This window comes from Procambarus clarkii, chromosome 10, assembly GCF_040958095.1.
Source record: "Procambarus clarkii isolate CNS0578487 chromosome 10, FALCON_Pclarkii_2.0, whole genome shotgun sequence".
Taxonomy (NCBI): Eukaryota; Metazoa; Arthropoda; class Malacostraca; order Decapoda; family Cambaridae; genus Procambarus; species Procambarus clarkii.
The window spans coordinates 10,368,749-10,390,158 of record NC_091159.1 but is presented as its reverse complement, the minus strand read 5'-3'; the positions used below and the strand labels follow the sequence as shown (position 1 = coordinate 10,390,158).

At 46.5% G+C, this 21,410-nt stretch overlaps 1 protein-coding gene across 1 annotated transcript in view; it reads right to left on the bottom strand.

Annotated features, from left to right (window-relative positions):
• Window positions 1-14,351, bottom strand: part of LOC138363132 (mucin-22-like) — a 67,675-nt gene extending 53,324 nt beyond the window's left edge. Inside the window, exons 1-2 of the mRNA XM_069322123.1 lie at window positions 14,268-14,351; window positions 3,070-3,255 (exon numbers count right to left, since the gene is read on the bottom strand). Of these exons, the coding sequence (XP_069178224.1) occupies window positions 3,070-3,255; window positions 14,268-14,351 (270 nt within the window). The remainder of the gene's footprint in view (window positions 1-3,069; window positions 3,256-14,267) is intronic.
• Between the last annotated feature and the right edge of the window lie 7,059 nt (window positions 14,352-21,410).

The window sequence follows — 21,410 nt, the reverse complement described above, 5'->3', positions numbered from 1 at the left end:
CCTCACCCTCCTCCCCCGTCTCCTTAACACAGGGTTTGGTCAATAAAGTTTTGAGAAGTTCCTGCGGGTCTTGCTTGTCTGCTGTTTCCTCGCCCCTCCCGGAGGACCACTGCTCCTAGTTTAGTCATTAGTAGCTAAATTTCACTCCAATGGCCATTTTAAAGTGACAAGATAATTAGTTTTTGTTGAGTAAATAACTTCAAAACACCGTATGTGTTCAGTTAAATGTACGTGCAGGGCGAGTGCCTAAGCTCCTGGACCCCACCTTTTAGTTATTTATCAATATTATTATTATTATTATTATTATTATTATAAAATGGTTTCGGACCCGTTTGGTAATTAATCGCGGCCACTACAGAGGCTGTGATGGGCCAAGCTACCTCTTTTCCCCCCTCCCCCCCCCCTCACGCAAGACTACTCTTGAGTGCTTCTGTGCTCACCCAGTTACACTTGCGGGGGTTGAGCTCTGGCTCTTTGGGCCCGCCTCTCAACTGTCAATCAACTGGTTTTTTTTAACACAACACACACACACGCACAGGGGAGGGCGGTGGCTGAGTGGACAGCACGCTGGAAGAGTAATCCTGTGGTCCGGGGTTCAATTCCCGGCACCGGCGAGAAACAATGGACAGAGTCTCTTTCACCCTGATGCCCCTGTTACCTAGCAATAAATAGGTCCCCTGGGAGTTAGACAGCTGTTACGGGCTGTTTCCTGTGTGTGTGTGTGTGTGTGTGTGTGTGTGTGTGTGTGTGTGTACTCACCTATTTGTGCTTGCGGGGGTTGAGCTTTGTCTCTTTGGTCCCGCCTCTCAACTGTCAATCAACTGGTGTACAGATTCCTGAGCCTACTGGGCTCTATCATATCTACATTTGAAACTGTGTATGGAGTCAGCCTCCACCACATCACTGCCTAGTGCATTCCATTTATTAACTACTCTGACACTGAAAAAATCTTTCTAATGTCTCTGTGACTCATTTGGGTACAAAGTTTCCACCTGTGTCCCCTTGTTCGTGTCTCACCCGTGCTGAATAGTTTGTCTTTGTCCACTCTGTCAATTCTCCTGAGAATTTTGTAGGTGGTAATCATGTCTCCCCTCACTCTTCTGTCTTCCTGGGACGTGAGGTTCAGCTCCTTCAGCCCTTCCTCGTTGCTCATACCTCTCAGTTCCGGGACAAATCTGGTGGCATACCGCTGAATCTTCTCTAACTTTGTCTTGTGTTTAACTAGATATGGACTCCAGGCAGGAGCTTCATATTCCAGGATTGGTCTGACATAAGTGGTATACAGGGTCCTGAACGATTCCTTACACAAGTGTGTGTGTGTGTGTTTGTGTGGAAAAAAATAGTAATTAGAAACAGTTGCTTGATTGTCAGTTGAGAGGCGGGCCGAAAGAGTAGAGCTCAACCACTGCAAGCACAACTAAGTGAATACAACTAGGTGAACATACACACACATAGGAAACATCCCATAGCAGCTGTCTAACTCCCAGGTACCTATTTATTGCTAGATGAACAGGTGCATCAGGGTGAAAGAAACTGTGCCCATTTGTTTCCGCCTACGCTGGGGATCGATCCTCGGACCCTAGGATAACAAATCCCTAGCGCTGTCGACTCAGCCGTCGGGCCCCTGAGTATCCCTCAGACTACCTGGTGCCAGATTCACGAAGCAGTTACGCAAGCACTTACGAACCTGTACATCTTTTTTCAATCTTTGGCGGCTTTGTTTACATTTATCAAACAGTTAACGAGTTCCGAAGCACCCGGAGGCTGTTTATAACAATAACAACAGTTGATTGGGAAGTTTTCATGCTTGTAAACTGTTCTATAAGTGTAACCAAAGCCGTCAAAGATTGAGGAATGGCAACCCGTCCTCGACTCAAGTCCATTACATCCAGCGGTCGACCCCAAAGACGCATTCATAAATTTGAACATGCTGTTCACTCAAAACGGGAATTTTCTCAAATATATATTGATATTATATTATATTTTAGCATATTGTGCATTTATAGGCATAGGTTAGATTAGGTGTTTAGGTTCTGTTAGCAATTATTAGTATTTGTAGTTCGTGAGTGAAGCATTTATAGCGTTGTGGTTCGAACAAAATTCGTCAGTGAAGCACTTGTTCCGGATATGTTCGAACGTCAGCAGTTGTGAGTCGTGTGTAAACCATTTTTCATTCATAAACAGGGGGTTTGGCGGGTGGATGGAATCACTTTTGGATCGTTGTTTGGAGGACGGGCTGCTGCAGGTGTGTAGCGTGTACCTGTGTGTGCTCACCTGTGTGTGCCTGTAGGATGGAGCCATGAGCTCATAGACCCCAGGCCTTTGCAGCCGCTGGTTCTCTAATGAAAATCAACCCCCGATCTGGTGTTATCTTGTCGTATCTACTAGGTCCCTCCCCCCTCAAGATGCAAGGCAGAACAGCTCTTATCTCCCAGGCACCTGTTTACTGCAAGTGAATAGGGGCATCAGGTGGAAGGGGACGTTGCCCAAGCCACTTCTGTCCCACTGCAGAGATCGAACCCGGGATACTGGAGATGAGAGCAGACACCAGTGTAGCCACTTACGCTACAGGAGCGTGTTAGTGTCCGCTCCTGGCGGTGGTCTTGGCGGCGACGGAGCCGTTTGTCTTCACCTGTCTGGAACTGGTCTAGTTCACGTCTGCCATAGTTCAGTACTCGTATGAATGACCTCGGTTACTGCCTGTAACTTTATAGGTTCTCTAACGTTGTTAACAGTTGAGAGTTGCACGGCGCAACAAACTTTTCATACAAGTATTTGCGGTTTACCTTCGGCACGGGAGCTCTCTGGGGGGGGGGGGGGAGGTGGGGGAGAGGGAGAGCAATTTGGTGCAGTAGTATTTTCTCTCAGGTGGCAATTGTTGGTTGATTGTCAGCTTCTTGGGCGTCAATCCGGACGACGGTGGTGGGGGGGGGGGTTTGGTGGGGGGGGGGGGTGAGAAGTAAAGAGGATGGAGATGCACAGGGGAACAACAGTGTCGGTGTTTGGGTCAGCGGAACTACCACGGTGAAACACGCCCCCCCCCCCTCCCCACCCCCCCCCCTCACATACCTCCGTCAGTCCTTGTGTCCAACATTTCTTTACTTTTATTTCACTTCCCCTTTCCGCAACCCTTTCACCTTTGTGATCATAGAAGAGTTTGGTACTTGTACATTTTACTCCTCCTCCTCTTCTTCTTCGGTGGGCTTTCTTGGCTGTTGGTTCTAGCAACTGCCATCGCAGCATTGGCACAACTACCTGGTTAGTCAGGTAAACTTTAGGAGCATTCGCAAGGTTTACCTTCTAGAAGAAAGGAGCTACTGTGGTTTTTTTTTTTCTTCAGAAATCTGACAGTGTAAATGTGTAGTGTTTCATGAGGCCGCGTGCGGGCCTGGGGGTGGAGGCAGGCTCTACCGTCTTCCGTATTCCTGCTTGTATCGTAGGTCGTATTCCAGTGGCGCGCGTCCTTGTCTCCACCCACGAACGTCACGGACAAAGACGTCCCCCTCCCCCCCCCCCCGCCATCTCGCCCCCCCTCCCCATGCCCCCCCCCCTCCCCAAGGCGTCACGGTCGCGACTCGCGGAAGGTGAAAGTTTTGGGCCTTAAAATGATTTTAGTCTAAAAATATGTTGTTCACCACCGTTGACAAGGCCGGACGATCGCCAGCCGCCCGTCGGGTACAGTGTAGTGGTAATGGGATCGGGAATGGTAGAGTGTGATGGTAGAATGTGATGGTAAAGTCATGGTAATGAATGGTAGAATGGTGTGATATAGCGACTGTGGGAAGAGGGAAGAGAATAGATGGAATTAGGGAGGTGTGGAAAGAAGTATTTTGGGATTGGGAAAAATAGTTGAAAATCAAACCGATGGAACAGCATAAATATATTTAAAAAAAAATCGCGACATGCCGAGTGGGAGAACACCTCCGCCTACTCACGACTTGATTTTCCAGGAGCAGCAGCAATAGCAGCGTCTGGGGGTCGGCACTAGGCCACAGAAAACGGGATATTAATTGTCAGAGTTGCTGTCTAAGACTGGGATTTGTGGTTGCACTCACCACGAAGGGCAATGGGGGGTTGCACTCACCACGAAGGGCAATGGGGGGGTTGCACTCACCACGAAGGGCAATGAGGGGTTACACTCCCCACGAAGGGCAATGGGGGTTATACTCACCACGAAGGGCAATGGGGGGTTGCACTCACCACGAAGGGCAATGGGGGGTTGCACTCACCACGAAGGGCAATGAGGGGTTACACTCCCCACGAAGGGCAATGGGGGGTTATACTCACCACGAAGGGCAATGGGGGGTTATACTCACCACGAAGGGCAATGGGGGGTTGCACTCACCACGAAGGGCAATGAAGGGTTGCACTCACCACGAAGGGCAATGGGGTTGCACTCACGGCGATGGGGAATGGGGGTTGCACTCAAGACGAAGGGCAATGGGGGGGGGGTTGCACTCCTAACGAAACGGGGGCTATGGGGTCCTGGGATTAGGGGTGAGGGAGAGTGGAAAGTGGAAGATAGATTTGATTGTCTTGAGGTTAGAATTCTTTACAATGGGTGTGGATTAAGATCATTACTGGCAGTGATCACCACCAGCCCTTGAACACCTAGCTCCACCTGCTGGCTGGCTTCCTACACTACCCAGAGGCCAGTTACTGTCGCTTGCCACACATGTCTTATCGCCAACAGTGTGTGTGTGTTCTCATCAAGTTGTGCTTGCGGGGGTTAAGCTTTGGCTCTTTGGTCCCGCCTCTCAACTGTCAATCAACTGGTGTACAGATTCCTGAGCCTATTGGGCTCTATCATATTTACATTTGAAACTGTCTATGGAGTCAGCCTGCACCACATCTGAGGTACTCATTCCTGGCCCTCTGATATATCTCTCCCTGCTCTCTGGTGTTCTGTTATTCCTGTAGTTTCTCCATGTTCTTTTACCAAATGCTTCGCTACCTTACATTCCTGGTTGAACCATGGATTCTTCTGTTGTTTTTCGTTTTTCCCTTTTTAGACTGGGATAAACTTATCTGCAGCTTCCTGGCACTTCTGGGTGACTTAATCCATCATATCCAGCACAGTCTTCTCTCTGAGTTCTGTTTCCCATGATATTCCCATTAGAAAGTTCGTCATCTCATCATATTTTCCTCTTCGGTATTTTAATCTTTTTCCTTTCCAATCAAATCCTTGGATAGGTTATCCCTACCTCCACCAGGTACTCAAATGTCAGTACACTGTGGTCACTCATTCCTATGGTGGCTTCTACTTTGACTTCCCTTATTTATCCCCCTGAGTGTGTGTGTGTGTGTCTGTGTGTGTGTGTGTGTGTGTGTGTGTGTGTGTGTGTGTGTGTGTGTGTGTGTGTGTGTGTGTGTGTGTGTGTCTGTGTGTGTGTGTGTGTGTGTGTGTGTGTGTGTGTGTGTGTGTCTGTGTGTGTGTGTGTGTGTGTGTGTGTGTGTGTGTGTGTGTGTGTGTGTGTGTGTGTGTGTGTGTGTTTGTACTCATCTAGTTGTGCTTGCGGGGGTTGAGCTTTGGCTCTTTGGTCCCGCCTATCAACTGATGATTCCTGAGCCTACTGGACTCTATCATATCTACACTTGAAACTCTGTATGGAGTCAGCCTCCACCACATCACTGCCTAATGAATTCCATCTGTTAACTACTCTGACACTGAAAAGAAAAGGTTCTTTCTAACGTCCCTGTGGCTCATTTGGGCGCTCAGTTTCCAAATGTTTCCCCCTTGTTCGCGTACCACTCGTGTTAAAAAAATTATCTTTATCTACCCTGTAAATTCCTCCGATAATTTTGTAGGTAGTGATCATGTCTCCCCTCTTTCTTCTGTCTTCACTCTTCTGTGTTTGTGTACATGTGCGTCGGTGTACGTGCGTGCGTGTGCGCCCGAGCGAGCCTTCAGGGATAAACCTTGTGATCATTTTGGGCCACAGAGCATTTTGCCTCCGGTTTGATTCGTGTCATTAGTGTCGAGCTCACATTGTAAACCTTACCTAATGGTATAGATTACAGTTTACGGTGGCAATGACCTCGTTGTTACAGTGCCAGAGACTGTTTATGACTGCCGCATTCAACGCAAATCACCATTAAAATGTTGTGTTTGACAGATGGTTAAAACAGTATTGCAGAGGATGGGGGGGGGGGGATATATGGGGCGAGAAGTGCTAATAGTTGTTAAGAGTTTTAAGTCAATTGTCCACTTGTTTACCCGTGTTTTAGTGCTAAATGGGCAGCAACGTGGTGCAATGCGCACACAAGATCGATAGTACTCCTTGTACTCAACTAGTTCCTTGTGCATCGCTTGTGTGTGTGTGTGTGTGTGTGTGTGTGTGTGTGTGTGTGTGTGTGTGTGTGTGTGTGTGTGTGTGTGTGTGAACTTGTCAATCTGACACGTCATCTGTCATGTGTACACGTTACATATCTCGTGTGTGTGTGTACACACACTCTCCCACTCACTCACTCACTCTCTCACACTGGCACACTCCCTCCTGTCACTGTTCTTAACTTCCAGCGGCACCTGCCTTATTTCCACACTCGTGGTCCTACATCCCCCCCCCCTCCCCATCTTGGGGCCCTGCAGTACCCTTCACATCGCCTCAACATGTCTTGGCTGGCTTTAAGCCAAGACTTTCCATAGGAACTCATACTCTCTCAATTGTTCCATAACTCTCTCTCAATAATATGAGATGGGTTGGATCGTTGGATTGTTTCTAGCGTAGGATGGACAAACTTGGGTGTTGGTGGATATAAATAACTGCTTTGTATGGGGCAGTAGTCCTCCTGCGGTGTGTCCTCTAGCGCTGCTTGAGGAAAGATCTTGGCTCAGCCCGTCCTCCTAAGGTTTCCCAACGTCAAGAAAAACTATCATTTCAAAGTGTCCTTTCCTAACCTACCAGACGACCCAAAACAGAAAACGGGACAGTACGTCACTTTCACGAGCCGCTTCTGTTAACTAGTACGACAATTTTTGGCCTAAGTAACGCATACGAGCAAAAAGCGACGTTTTTTGTCAGATGATCGTTTGCTGACCTGCCTTGTTGGTCCACTCCTGGGGGGTGGGGGGAGATGGGGCGCATGGTGCCACACCTAGCGCCCCCTCCTCCCCACCATGGCACAGGCACCCCTTGTGCAGCTGTTTACCTCCGTTCTCCATGTGATACACGCTTCCGTATCACCAGAAAGAGTAATCTAAACACTGGATGGTCTTGAGACCTGCTATTAAGCTGCTGCTATATGTAGCACTAGTAGCCTGCCTCTCCTCAAAACGTCATATTTTTGCTACGGAATCCATTAAAATGTTGCTTGTAACAAAAATGTAAGCACTGTAACATTGACGTATTTCAAAGTATCGGATTCAATATTTGAGGTGTGGATGCTTGCATTCAAATGCTTGTGGTTCGGGAAAACAGTTCAGTTTTTGTACGAAGTGCTATAACTAGCCATTCCCTTCCGTCAGTCAAGAGAACTCTATAACGCCTCTTCTTCTTGATAGCAGGTGCAGTTTGCATGAAGGGTTCGACCTCCCGATGACTGCACCAATACAGATGTTGGGAGACGTGTGTATGTTGAGAATAATAAAGTTTCAAAAGGGCTTGTTGTCATAAACTGTAGATAGAGGACCGGTGACGAGAACAGAGGTGTGTGTTAGAGGAATATTCGCTTCACCATAAGGCGGTACGTGGTATTTAAGGCATCGCTAGTTGATCAACAAGTTCATTATGGAGTGTACCACAATGCGCTGGGAATGGATAGAAAGTACAAAACACGGAACATAAACAAAGTCAAGGCACACAACCATACGCCTGACGGGCCCACAGCAGACGAAAATCGGGAGATGAAAACAAGCAACGCCACACCTCATAATTCTCCGGAAAGCCCGCCACCAGAAACCAGACAGTACACCTCCCAGAAACACTCTGTATCAGGATTGACAGGCGCACGAGGATGCGCCATGAATTCTGAAACCCCGGACTTAATGTTGGAAAATCCGACACCATTTAATAATCATACAGATAATAGCTGTATTGTATAAACAAGTTACCCATAGAAAACGTAACTTGTAGTGGAATTACCGTTTAAAGAAAACGGGATATCATCACCACATACTATTATAATTCACCACCTATTATGGTGGGAATTATTCTTAAATACATTAGTCTTTGGACTTTACCATCATAAAAACATCTTATATAAATTAACTTAATTATCAATATTAAAGTAGAGTAAATGTGACCCTTCTATCACTTTCTGACATGTGGACAATGTAAGCCAGGCGTGAGAGGGAGGAAGGAGGGCTGCCATTGTTGTGTCACCTCCGAGACGTGTGGAGCAAATTTGGCTATTATCATATCTGGACAATGTCGGCCAGGCGTCAGTAGAATGGAGTGTTAGACATTGCCATGGTTGATACTAGACCAGAGGCTCACAGGAGCAAATACGGCTCCTGTTAATTTTACTTGGACGTAGTGTTATGGAAACTAAAAGTGTACCATTATCAACACGCTGTCTACAAATTCAAGTTAAGTGTCTATCCGAAACCCGTTTATCATTCATTTATGGCCATTAATGTCAGGATATAGGGTGACCCGGTTAGATCACGAAATCGCCTCAAACTAAAGGTAATTAAGCCAGGTCTTTAATGTTCCATGTACAGTTTTCTCTGATATAGCTTGTCATATATGGATTCTGGCTTCACAGCTAGCGCACTTTTGACAGGTCAAGACGAGGAAGCAAGATTTGTGCACCAGTTACTGGGTGATATGGAAGCTACCTCAAAGAGGATAATTTGGTGTCTACACCCTAGTTATACCTGGTGGACTAACCTGCTGTACTATAAGATAAGGAACCTTTTCAATGTATGTAGTCTATTCCTGTAGTTTGATTGGCTGCATATATTAATTTAATAAACCCCCCCTAATGTGTAGAGGATCGATTTGTGATATTATGAGATTATTGCAGAAATACAGTCCACTTATCATTATACAAATTGCTATCGAAGTATATAAATTAACGTAAATATAAATTCATATAAATTAAATAAATATAAATCTCACAGGTCGGTTCCCACATTATTTGGACCTTCGGAACCGGAATATTCGGTCCTTTGAACCCACATTTGGTCATCTTAGTACCGGATGAACCAGTTAACCAGTGGATTCATTAAATAACTAGTGCAGTGTTATTTAAACAAAGCCAGTCAAGACGGCGGCGTTGACTCGTGCGAGTTCACGAGCCCCGCTCAGTTCAGATCTGCCTCATCAGCGGTTTCAGGGACACCCACAGATATTTGGTGGCGTGTTATTCCGTGAAATGACAGCGCTAATATAGAAGCCAGCCAAATTAGTGGCTGTGTCCTCGCAAGATTGTTCACGGATTTCGTGGTGTTACATTTCGCGAGAGATTATCTACGAATTTTGTGGACTTTATTTCGCGAGGTCACTAATAATATTTAATACTTCTTGATAATATTAGAAGTTTCATAGAGGCTAATTAAGAGGCTATTATCAATAATTGTGTATATTATTTCTCCAAAATAGAGAATTATTTAATATATATTGCACTAGTGATCACAGTATAATATTTACTAATTGCCAACCCACAACAGGGTAGGATATTAACCATTGACTAGTTGAACTATTATTGCTCATCCTAGTCCCATTATTACCATAGTCAGTTGTACTATATTGAATAACCTAACACCATTAATGAATGGTCCAGACCCTATTTTGGGTGTAATTTTTACCAACTCGAGTTGAGTTGTGTATATAATAATTTACTTATGATCATTACACCTTTGAGTGATTAATTAGTGTCAATTCCATCCTAGGGTGATATAGAAGAGCTAACCTAAAGGTACTTCCAGTGACACTGGTTTATCACTCAAATCATTAGTGTGTATGATTGTATATATATAATGTGTATTAATTTTAAGTGCTAACCTCTAGTAGAGGTAGGATTATTGCCTAGTGAGTGCAGAATTTTACCCTAGGCTACCATTAGAGCTTGTTCAGTATTATGAGCAGCCCAAGTACAAGTCCCACAAGGCTTCACCAACGAGCCAGTATGGATAATGCAGGGAGAATGAAAAGAACCCTTGCAGGTCTTAAAGGCCACTTAACAAGACAGATCAAGAAATGTGAAGATTTGTCACAACAATCTCAAGTTGATTATGCTGACCTGGAAAGCTATTATCAAGCAGCTGCAGGTAAATTTGAGCAAATCAAATGCCAAATAGCAACATATGTGGCTGAACTTGCCAACACCAATTTATCAGAAACAGAAATAGACGACATTATGGTTGATCTTGCGAATTATGAAGATCAGACTCAAGCCACATTACAGCCTTATGTTAAATTAATTGCCCAGAACAAGGCAGCAACAACAACAACAGTTGCATCTAATACGAGTCAAGCAGAAGCTCGACTCCCTCCAATTAATTTACCCACTTTCTCAGGAAAAGATGAGGAAGATTGGGATGAATTTTGGAACAAATTCGTTGACCTTGTAGACTCAAAACAATCTTTACCAAAGAGTAGTAAATTCTCTTATTTGCAAGGCCAATTATCAGGTGAGGCTAAAACAGTAGTATCCCATCTGAGATTAACTAATGACGGCTATGATCTGGCAGTAAAACTCCTCAAGGATAATTTTGCTGATCCAGAAGTAAGAACATCACATTTAGTTCATGAGCTGTTGCATTTACCCCCACCGGAGGCTTCAGCTGATTCACTCCAAGTCTTCAAGCTGGAGGTAGAATCATTGATCAATGCCCTCAGCCTGACAGCAGATACAAACGGGGCTGAGTGGGTCCTGAAAATAATTGTCCAGGAGAAAATACCTAGGGACATATTGAGACAAATGAGTGCTCATTACAATAAAAGCATCTTATCCATGAATGAAATATCTGAAGGTTTAAAGTCAGTAGTTCATCAATTACGAACACATGACAAATTAAAACCACCAAGTAAACCCTCAGAAACCAATAATAGTAAACCACAGAGTACCAAAGGTACTCCAAATCAATCTAGACAATATAATTCAACACCAAAGTGGAACAGTAGCAGTGTGGGCGTATATGCAGTGGGACCCTCCAAGCCTATAGTTACTGTGTCACCCAAGAACGTGACACCAAAGGGTACTGGAAGCTATGGAACATGTTTGTTCTGCAATGAGAAACATTCAATGTACCACTGCTCTAATTATCCTGATAGTGACGCCCGTGTTGAGCGACTCAAAGATTTGCAACATTGCACGAGGTGCCTCAGGAAACATAACATCAAGGACTGTGATACCCAATTACACACCTGTAATAGGTGTAACAAAGGTCAACACCATGCAGCATTGTGCAGAGACACCAAAACAACGTCTCCAAACCCCAAGGTGGAAGATAGCATTCCCACCACAGTACAGTACTGCAAGGTGCAACAAACAAACAGTGTCCAATCGGCAAAGTCTAAAGGTAATACGACTTTGCCTACTGCCCAAATTACCATCCTGAATAAGAGGGCCAAGGTCCATACCCGTGGGTTGTTTGACCAAGGATCCCAGAAAACATATGTCACTAAAAAGCTGGCAGATGAATTACAATTAAAGCCTGTAGCCCAGATGTCATTCAACATCTCAGGGTTTGTAACAGATGCAGGACCTCAAGTCTACCAGGAGGTACAACCATCGGTACGCTTAGGCAGGTACGTCTGTCGAGTACAAGCCATTGTGGTGGACAAAATACCAGTAGACCTACAAGTTCAAGGTCTGAGAGCAACAGCCAAATTCCTGAGAAATAGAGGAATAAAATTGGCAGATAATATTAAGTCTGATCACCTCACCGACTTCGGTCTCCTTGTAGGGACAGACTATTGTCATCGATTCATCGGTAGCCCTACTAAATATCAGGGTATAACCATGTTAAACTCTGCAGGAGGTAAATTACTCTCAGGCCCAGTATCAAGCCTGAGGAGACCTATGCCTGCAGATAAACAATACCAGTAGAAATCTGAATTTGTCAGCTGATTATATTTCTCCAGTAGCATTATACTAAGGAGATTACAGCTGACTATAGTAACAGAGGTTGATGTTAGTATCATCATTTAAAGCTGGAGATGAGTTCATGAGGCCTCAGTGGCAAATCAGTGAACAGTAGCCTAAAACAGCTACAAGTCACTGCGACCAATGTCACTGAACCCACTGCAGTCTCAGAACCATACTTTACTTTAATGATGAGCTATTCAATCTTCTGAATCAATTAACTAAATTAAACCCCAATAAATCTGATGACTGATTTGATACATTTATTATTTAATCAAGATGTATTCCATGGGCCTCAGTGTTTATATATCAGTGACCAGTTACCTGAAGAAACTTCAAGTTATATCTATGTCACTGATCTCACTGCAGTCCCTGAATCATACTTGACTGTAGTACTTGATCACATTCAGTCTTCTGGGTTAAATAATATGCAATTAGGCTTGAATATTAGCCTTTCAAGAGTTGACAGGGAAATGAAATCGCATTAGACTTCTAACCCCTGCAACTCTAGTACGGGACATCCGTCCTGTACGAACAGACACACAAATGTGTGATTACTAACTACTAACATCAAATTAATCTAATAATTCGAAGGAGGAGTATCGGTGTTCGTCTGTTCTAAATAGGACTTCGACCCGTGAGCAGCCCCCTGGGGAATTATGTCGGAAAATCCGACACCATTTAATAATCATACAGATAATAGCTGTATTGTATAAACAAGTTACCCATAGAAAACGTAACTTGTAGTGGAATTACCGTTTAAAGAAAACGGGATATCATCACCACATACTATTATAATTCACCACCTATTATGGTGGGAATTATTCTTAAATACATTAGTCTTTGGACTTTACCATCATAAAAACATCTTATATAAATTAACTTAATTATCAATATTAAAGTAGAGTAAATGTGACCCTTCTATCACTTTCTGACATGTGGACAATGTAAGCCAGGCGTGAGAGGGAGGAAGGAGGGCTGCCATTGTTGTGTCACCTCCGAGACGTGTGGAGCAAATTTGGCTCCTATCATATCTGGACAATGTCGGCCAGGCGTCAGTAGAATGGAGTGTTAGACATTGCCATGGTTGATACTAGACCAGAGGCTCACAGGAGCAAATACGGCTCCTGTTAATTTTACTTGGACGTAGTGTTATGGAAACTAAAAGTGTACCATTATCAACACGCTGTCTACAAATTCAAGTTAAGTGTCTATCCGAAACCCGTTTATCATTCATTTATGGCCATTAATGTCAGGATATAGGGTGACCCGGTTAGATCACGAAATCGCCTCAAACTAAAGGTAATTAAGCCAGGTCTTTAATGTTCCATGTACAGTTTTCTCTGATATAGCTTGTCATATATGGATTCTGGCTTCACAGCTAGCACACTTTTGACAGGTCAAGACGAGGAAGCAAGATTTGTGCACCAGTTACTGGGTGATATGGAAGCTACCTCAAAGAGGATAATTTGGTGTCTACACCCTAGTTATACCTGGTGGACTAACCTGCTGTACTATAAGATAAGGAACCTTTTCAATGTATGTAGTCTATTCCTGTAGTTTGATTGGCTGCATATATTAATTTAATAAACCCCCCTAATGTGTAGAGGATCGATTTGTGAGATTATGAGATTATTGCAGAAATACAGTCCACTTATCATTATACAAATTGCTATCGAAGTATATAAATTAACGTAAATATAAATTCATATAAATTAAATAAATATAAATCTCACAGGTCGGTTCCCACACTTAAAATTTTGTACACGAGGTACCCAAATAATAGACAGGCACATTGGGATCTTCAACACCCGCTCCCATTGTAAGGGCATCTCGCTAGCACATATTTCAACGGAAACATCTTCAAAAACAGGCCGGCCATCCTGGTCAACCTCGCCAGACACGTCTGCAGCGGGCTGCACCACAGGGGCCACATCCGGAACAACAGCCACAGGGTCGGGCACTGGCACATAATCCCCGCGACGGACATTCTTCCTGAGGACCACCACAAGGCCTCAGCCCACATCACCTTCTATGCCACCCACCACAGAAGGAGAGACCACCCCCGCCGCAGGGAACCCCCTGCAGGAGAAGAAACAGAGGTTAACAGAGAGACATTGTCACCGGCGTCAGCAACAGGCACGTGAACCCCCTCCACCACTGTCATGGGCGACACCGCTGCCCTGGCTATTACCCCATCGACACCCGCAGACTCACAAATATCAAACACCCACATCGGTGTCTCCTGTTTCATCTGTTTCACTCCTCCAGTCAGGAGGAGTGAAATGCTGCGAGCGCTTGACAATCCAACTGCACATTGTCAGAGCCGGAGGCAGAACCTGAGGCAGAACCTGGAGCACGGGAAGCGCAGGAAGGGCGCACTTTCGCACAGCACAAGACGTCAGCAGCCATGACGAAAGGGGGGACTGGTCCCAATACAGCAGGAGGTCCCACCTCCACATCACAGCTGGGACAAGCAGCGAGGACGGAGGGACAGAATCAACAGGACAAGGCAGATGATCCGGCGCAGAAGATGAAGAAGCTGGAGACGGAGAGGGAGCACCCGGGAGATCGACAGCAGCACCAGGAACGCCACCAGCAGCAGTACATCCAACCGAGGATGGCACAACCACCAGAGCACAAGCCCCACAATGAGCAGGCGCTCCGTCCTACACAGGGCGCATCACATCAGCCAAGGACACGTCCACAAATGCATCTACCGGGTCCTCTTCCACAGCCAATGGCGGGAAATCTTCCTCACAAAAGAGATTCACTTGGGGGACGACAGCCGCCAAATAGGCAGCAGCTAGATGGCCCAACAAACCACAGAAAAACCAGGTGCGAGGCTGACGGGCATAATATACCCGGATGTAATACCCCATGAGCCGCACCGAGGACGGGATATCCGACTGTAGCCGCATCCCCAGAGTGCCGATACTAGTCTGGACGCCCCTAAGCTTCCCGGAGGAGACCATATTGAGCCTCACACTCAAGACAGCACCAAACTGCCCAAAATATCGTCACAGCAGCTCCTCCGGGAATTCAAGGGGCGCACCATGCACGCTGACAAAGGTAAGTGGCCCCACTGCGGTCCAAGATGATCACTATACCAGCAGCGTCTGGCAAGGGCAAGGACCCCCCCCCCTCGTAAATGTGTAGAAACTCCCTGTAGTTGTCATCTTGCGCAAACTTCATGATGCAAATAGCCTGATGCAAAGACACCAATTCCACACCATAGATCGCCGCCGCGGAGATATGTAGCATATCACACATTACTAATTCCACGGCTGGATAATCGGCCCCTCCAGTAAATTCCAGGCCCACTGAATGAGTGCGTAAAACAGGGGGAAGGGGTCCCCCCATCATGCAAGCCACGTCAACAAAACGACAAGCGTCCACCAACCACCACGTACGCTGGGCAACTACTGGAGGACATGCAGACATCTCTGCACCCCTGCTGGTTATTAGCCGAATTCCTATTACGCCTCTAAATGGTGCCTGCTCTGTGGGGCTGGGATTTAATTCTGACTGCAGGCAGCGGCATTTAACAGCCTTGTTGATCAGAGCTACTGTGGAAGGTAACTTCAAATGTCCATGGTTGTTCAACAACCTTCCCAGCAAGCATAAGAAATATTGGTGGAACAACCGTGGACATCTTCAAGAGAAAACTAGATAGTTTTCTTCAAGAAGTGCCAGACCAACCGGGCTGTGGTGGATATGTGCTCCAAGCAACAGCCTGATAGACCAAGCTTTCACAAGTCAAGCCTGGCCTTGGTCCAGGCATGGGGAGTAGAAGAACTCCCAGAACCCCAACAAGCAGGCATCAAGCAAAGTAAAGAGACCCGGCCGCAGGGACATTTATCCACGGGACCAACTCAAAATAGTGAAGATAGTCTTTCTTCTCTTAAGGTATTTTTTTTTTTACATGCAAGCATGCGTATAAATACAATAAAACGAGAACAGAACACAAGCCACAAATTACAAAATCACAAAAGCAAAAAAGTACAAAATTACAAATACACTAAATACAAAAACACAGCAATAAACACAAACACAATGCAATACAGTACAGAAATACAACAGTACAGTGTACAAGACATGAGGGGGAACGTTAACATGACAGGCAATCATGCGTATAAATACAACAAACCGAGAACAAAACAGAACACAAATCACAAAAACACAAAAGCACAAAAACACACAATTACAAATACATAAAATACCAGCCAGTAGGGCCGGCAACAAAACCCCAACAAAAAGTATAAACATAATGCAAGACAGTACATAAATAACCGTACAATACACAGTATCCAAACCCGCACCCAACAACCCAACTATCGATACACAACACAAAACAATCCTACCGGCCCCCAGAAACCACACACGGTGAGGCACCAATACATAATGACAATAAAAAGAAAGGAAACATAAAAATATGACACATAAACAAAAGGAAATGAACATCGGCAATACATGATAATAGGAGCAAAAACAGGCAGGGTCACACAAGCAGCCTGAAGGGCACACAACCACTCCACAAACAAGCGCACATTGGAACTCACAGGAACTGGAAATACAGAACACGCAGGAACCAGGAATACAAACCCGGCCCCCCCCCCACACACACACACACACGCACAACCTCACCCCACATCCACACACACTAACAGACACAACCTCACAACACATAGCAAACAAAATAAATTACTGGAAAGGAGAACAAATCTCAATGGGAGGTGAATATTTCTCAGGGAACTCATACAGAGGATATTTGTGCTTATAGGTCTTCCAAATCAAATACTCCATGTCAGTAGGGGAACGATTTCCCTGCTTCCGGGGCGGGTGGGGCCTTATAAACTCAGGAATCACTAAATTAGGCGGAAACGGCAGCTCCTGGAGCTGATTGGTAGAAGTCGCATATCAAGGAGGGTTCATGGTGAACTGCCACCGTGAAAGCAGAAGAAACCGAAGTAGCGTACGTAGACCGTAGACCGCTGAGATGGTCCCGCCGCTGGATGCACAGGAGAAGGTGAAGGCTGCCGAGGTGGGAACACCACCCCTGACACCGACACCGCAGGAGATGCAGAAGACACGGCCAGAGACTGGAGAGGCTGCAAAACCACCACCGATGAAACAAGGATCGAGGATGGGAGCACGGAGCCCCCAGAGCAAGCAGCCTTTTTCAACACCACCACCAGATCACTATGCTCACCACAAAACCTCATCAGGTCGAACCACCCCCACGCAGAACCGGAACCATCCGACGCGGTCGACGCACCCGAAGCAAGATCCACAGGCACCACACCAAAAGGGAAGTCCAAGACTCTGTCACTGTCAGCCGCAGACACATGTACTTCCGCCACAACTGTAGAATGTGACGCAACCGGAGCCACTTCGCCATCGCCGGAAGATCCAGAGTCGTCGAAATCTCCCACATCAGCCCAGGCAGAAGAAGAACGCCGGGAACACTTGGGCTCTGGCCGTACATCATCAGATCCGGAAGCCGACCCAGAGACACAGGCATCACAAGCCGGGTGAACCGACGCTCTCCGCAGGACGGCAACATCCTCAACCACATGGGGTACCAGGCCAAGCACAGTAGGAGGCCCTGTATCCACCCCAGCATCCAGCACAGCCAAGACACATGGCGAGGGTGCAGGGACATGCACAACAGTTGGAGAAGACGAAGACAACATACAGAGATCCACCAGAAGACCCTAGGGACCATCAGGGCCACCAACGGGAGCAGGCTGAACATCCAAAGGCACCACAACCCCAGGAAGAGGGGCCACCACAGCAGGAGATGCATCAGGCATCACAGGGGGGGCCCCCAGCAGCCAATGGAACGGCCACATCCCCACTCACCAAATCCTTCTCCACAGGAAGTGGTGGAAAATCCTCCTTATGGAAGAGGTTTACGGGGGTAATGGCAGCCTCAGAGCACCCAGCAACCTGATGCACCAGCAGGCCACACCGAAAACATGTCCGCGGTTGTCGGGAATAATACACCCAAACATAATATCCGAGGATTCGGCTGGAGGACGGAATGTCCGTCCTCAGGCACATCCCCAGGGTCCAAATGCTCGTTCGTAAACCCTGGAACTTCCCCGAGGAAAGCTTGTGCAGCCTCACACTGACAACAACTCCAAACCTCCCAAAATAACGCTGCAGGAGGTCCTTGGGAAACTCCAAGGGCAACCTATGAACACTCACGTACGTCAATGCACCACTCCGATCGGAAATCTCCACAGTGCCGGCACCACCCGGCAGGGGCAAGGATCACCCCTCGGAGCTCTGGAGAAACGCATGGTACTCTGCATCCCCCACAAATTTGACAATCACCCAATGAGCGGTAACCAGTTCAATGCCGTAAATCACATCCATGGGGACACTGAGCATGTCACATATTACAAGTTCTACCTCAGGATACCTGGTACGGTCAGAAAATTCCAGGCCTACAGAGTACACACGCACAGCAAGGGACAGAGGTTTCCCTATGATGGAGCATCACCGACGAACACCCAAGCACCACTTGACGGCAAATGCAGGGAGGGCAGAAACACCCACACCCCGTGTCGACCAAAGCGGCAAGCCAGCACCAACTGCTAAAGAGGTCAGGCAACACGTCCTCACCCTACGTGGCTAGAGGTCCACTCTCCTCTAAATGGTGTCTGCTCTATGGGGCTGGGATTTAATTCTGACTGCAGGCAGCAGCATTTAACAGCCTTGTTGATCAGAGCTACAGTGGAAAGTAACATCAAATGTCCATGGTTGTTCAACATCCTCCCAGCGAGCATAAGAAATATTGCCGAAATAACCGTGGACATCTTCAAGAGGAAACTAGCGTTTTCTTCAAGAAGTGCCAGACCAACCGAGCTGTGGTGGATATGTGCTCCCAGCAACAGCCTGTTAGACCAAACTTTCACAAGTTAAGCCTGGCCTTGGGCCGGGCTTGGGGAGTAGAAGAACTCCCAGAACCCCATCAAGCCGGTATCAAGCAAAGTAAAAGACCTGGCCGCGGGGACATTGATCCACGGGACCAACTCAAAATAGTGAAGATAGTCTCTCTTCTCTTAAGGTAGTTAATGTGCAATACTGTTCTTTCACTCTGCATTCTCCCCTTCACTCCCATTCACTAGAGGACATGACAGGCTCAAGGTAGTTGTGGTGGTAGTAGTGGCAGGGGGTGTGTGGCAGCGGGGGTGGTAGCTTTGGTAGCTGTTAGCTGGGGTGGTAGAAGTGGCAGCGGGGGTTCTCCTGGTAGCGGAGGTGTTGGTCCACAAGGCCGCATGCGGCATTAAGGGTTCATGACGACACTCCAGCAATTTTCGTGGAGGTAGTTGGTGGTGCTAGCCTGCCCTGGTTTATTTTGGCTATTGTTTCTCTTGTCTTTGTCTCTCTCAACTTTTTGTTCCCTACCTGCTCCAGTGATTTCCTCCCCTCCCCCACCCCCTTTCCTCCCCTCTCCTTCTCCCCCCCCCCTCCCCCCTTTCCTCCCCTCTCCTTCCCCTCCCCTCCCCTCCCCCCTTTCCACCCCTCTCCTTCCCCTCCCCTCTCCTTCCCCTCCCCTCCCCGTCTCCTCCTCCCCTCCTCCAGTTACGTCACCTGTCTCCAATGTTTGTCCTATGTTGGTAATTGAGTGGGTTTGTGGTGGGTGGTGGTGTAAGGAGCCCTCCTTGGATCTTGAGCACAGTTTAGCTCAACACCAAAGCTTTTAGTTAAAATATTCACCACTATACAAATTCAAACCTTTTGTATACCAACAAAACCTGAACTAATACAGACATATATATATATATATATATATATATATATATATATATATATATATATATATATATATATATATATATATATATATATATATATAATATAATATAATATAATAAGTAAAAGGCCTTCGTAAATATCAATTTAGAATCGAAATTTTTGTTTGTAAAATCTGAGAATTGATTGTTTACATGAGTGTTGCCACATGATACAACCTCGAGCATTATTTGTTGTTTTCCTTTTGATCGTGAATGAGTTGTGTTGCCAGAGCGTTAAAGCTGCCATCTGTCGGTCATCTGATTGGCCAGAACTATTTTGTCTGGTATTCAATAGGTTTATAATCAGCCGGTTAATGATTTGTTCAGCCGGTTATATTTCGATTGAATGAGTAAATTCCGTCGTTGTGGCCTTAGTCACAGGCAGGACTCTACAAATAAACGTTAACATTAAAAAACAATGTCTTGGCTTTCACAAAGGTTACGTGTTTGAGTGTTTGATTTGTGAGGTGGGGAGGGGGGAGTGGAGAGTCGGGAGGGAGAGGGGAGGAGCTGTGAGAGGGGGGGAAGTTTGGAAGGAAGGGGGAGGAGACTAATCCAGGGAAAATTAGGGATAGGACTGTTAGTGAGGGGAAGCGACAGTTGGGGGGATGGGAGCGATGGGGTGAAGGCTTTGCTATGAGGCCTTTCAAGGGGAGGGGGCCGGTGGGGAAGGGGCGGTGGTGTAAGAGGGGGAGACGTTGGTTCATTGGTTGAGGAGTGGGGGGGGGGGGTCCAGATAGAGGGGGCGTCAGTGCTGGAAGTGCAGGAATCTGAAGGTGAGGTGAGGTTGTCACACCTGACGGGCGGCTGCGGCAGGTGGTGGTGTTGCTGGAGCTAAGTGGTGATTATAAGGCGACAGTGTCCAGGAGCTGAAGATTTTGTGTGTGTGTGTGTGTGTGTGTGTGTGTGTGTGTGTGTGTGTGTGTGTGTGTGTGTGTGTGTGTGTACGTACGTGGTGTACGCCTTCAAAGGATACCTGACTTACGAGACTGTTAATCACCAAACAAGCATCGAGCAGCCGCGTCGAACAGCCTGGTTGACCAGACCACACCCCAGGAGACCGGGCCGCGGGGACGTTATCCTCAGAATCATCAAAGAGCAACTGATGGGTCAAAATACACTGACAGTTGCGGTGGATGTTGTAGGTTGATAAATGGAGGGATTTGGGCCGTGGCCCAGACCAAAACAGGTTGGACAGAGAGTTTAATGTTAGATACTGTGACAGGAGCGAACAGTAAATCAAAGCAACCGGTTCCCAGTCGTTCCCACTTTGCCGAGGAGGATTCGAATCCAGGTCAACCGACTTGCGCGAAGTGTTGCCGCAGGCAGCAGCAGCAGCAGCAGCAGCAGTAATTACTACCTAGCGCGCGCGGTGTTCCATCCTAGGTTGTTGACGGCTTACAATAAGCAAATCCTTCACTGAAACAATTTTTTTTCTGTATTAAATTTTATAAATAGAGAATTCAAATCTATAATTTCCTGGGGTTTAGGGAGGGGCTGGGGGAGGATAAAGACTTACATAAGCGTGGCCTAAAGAAAAAATGGATTTTTTTTAAACATTTTTTTTAT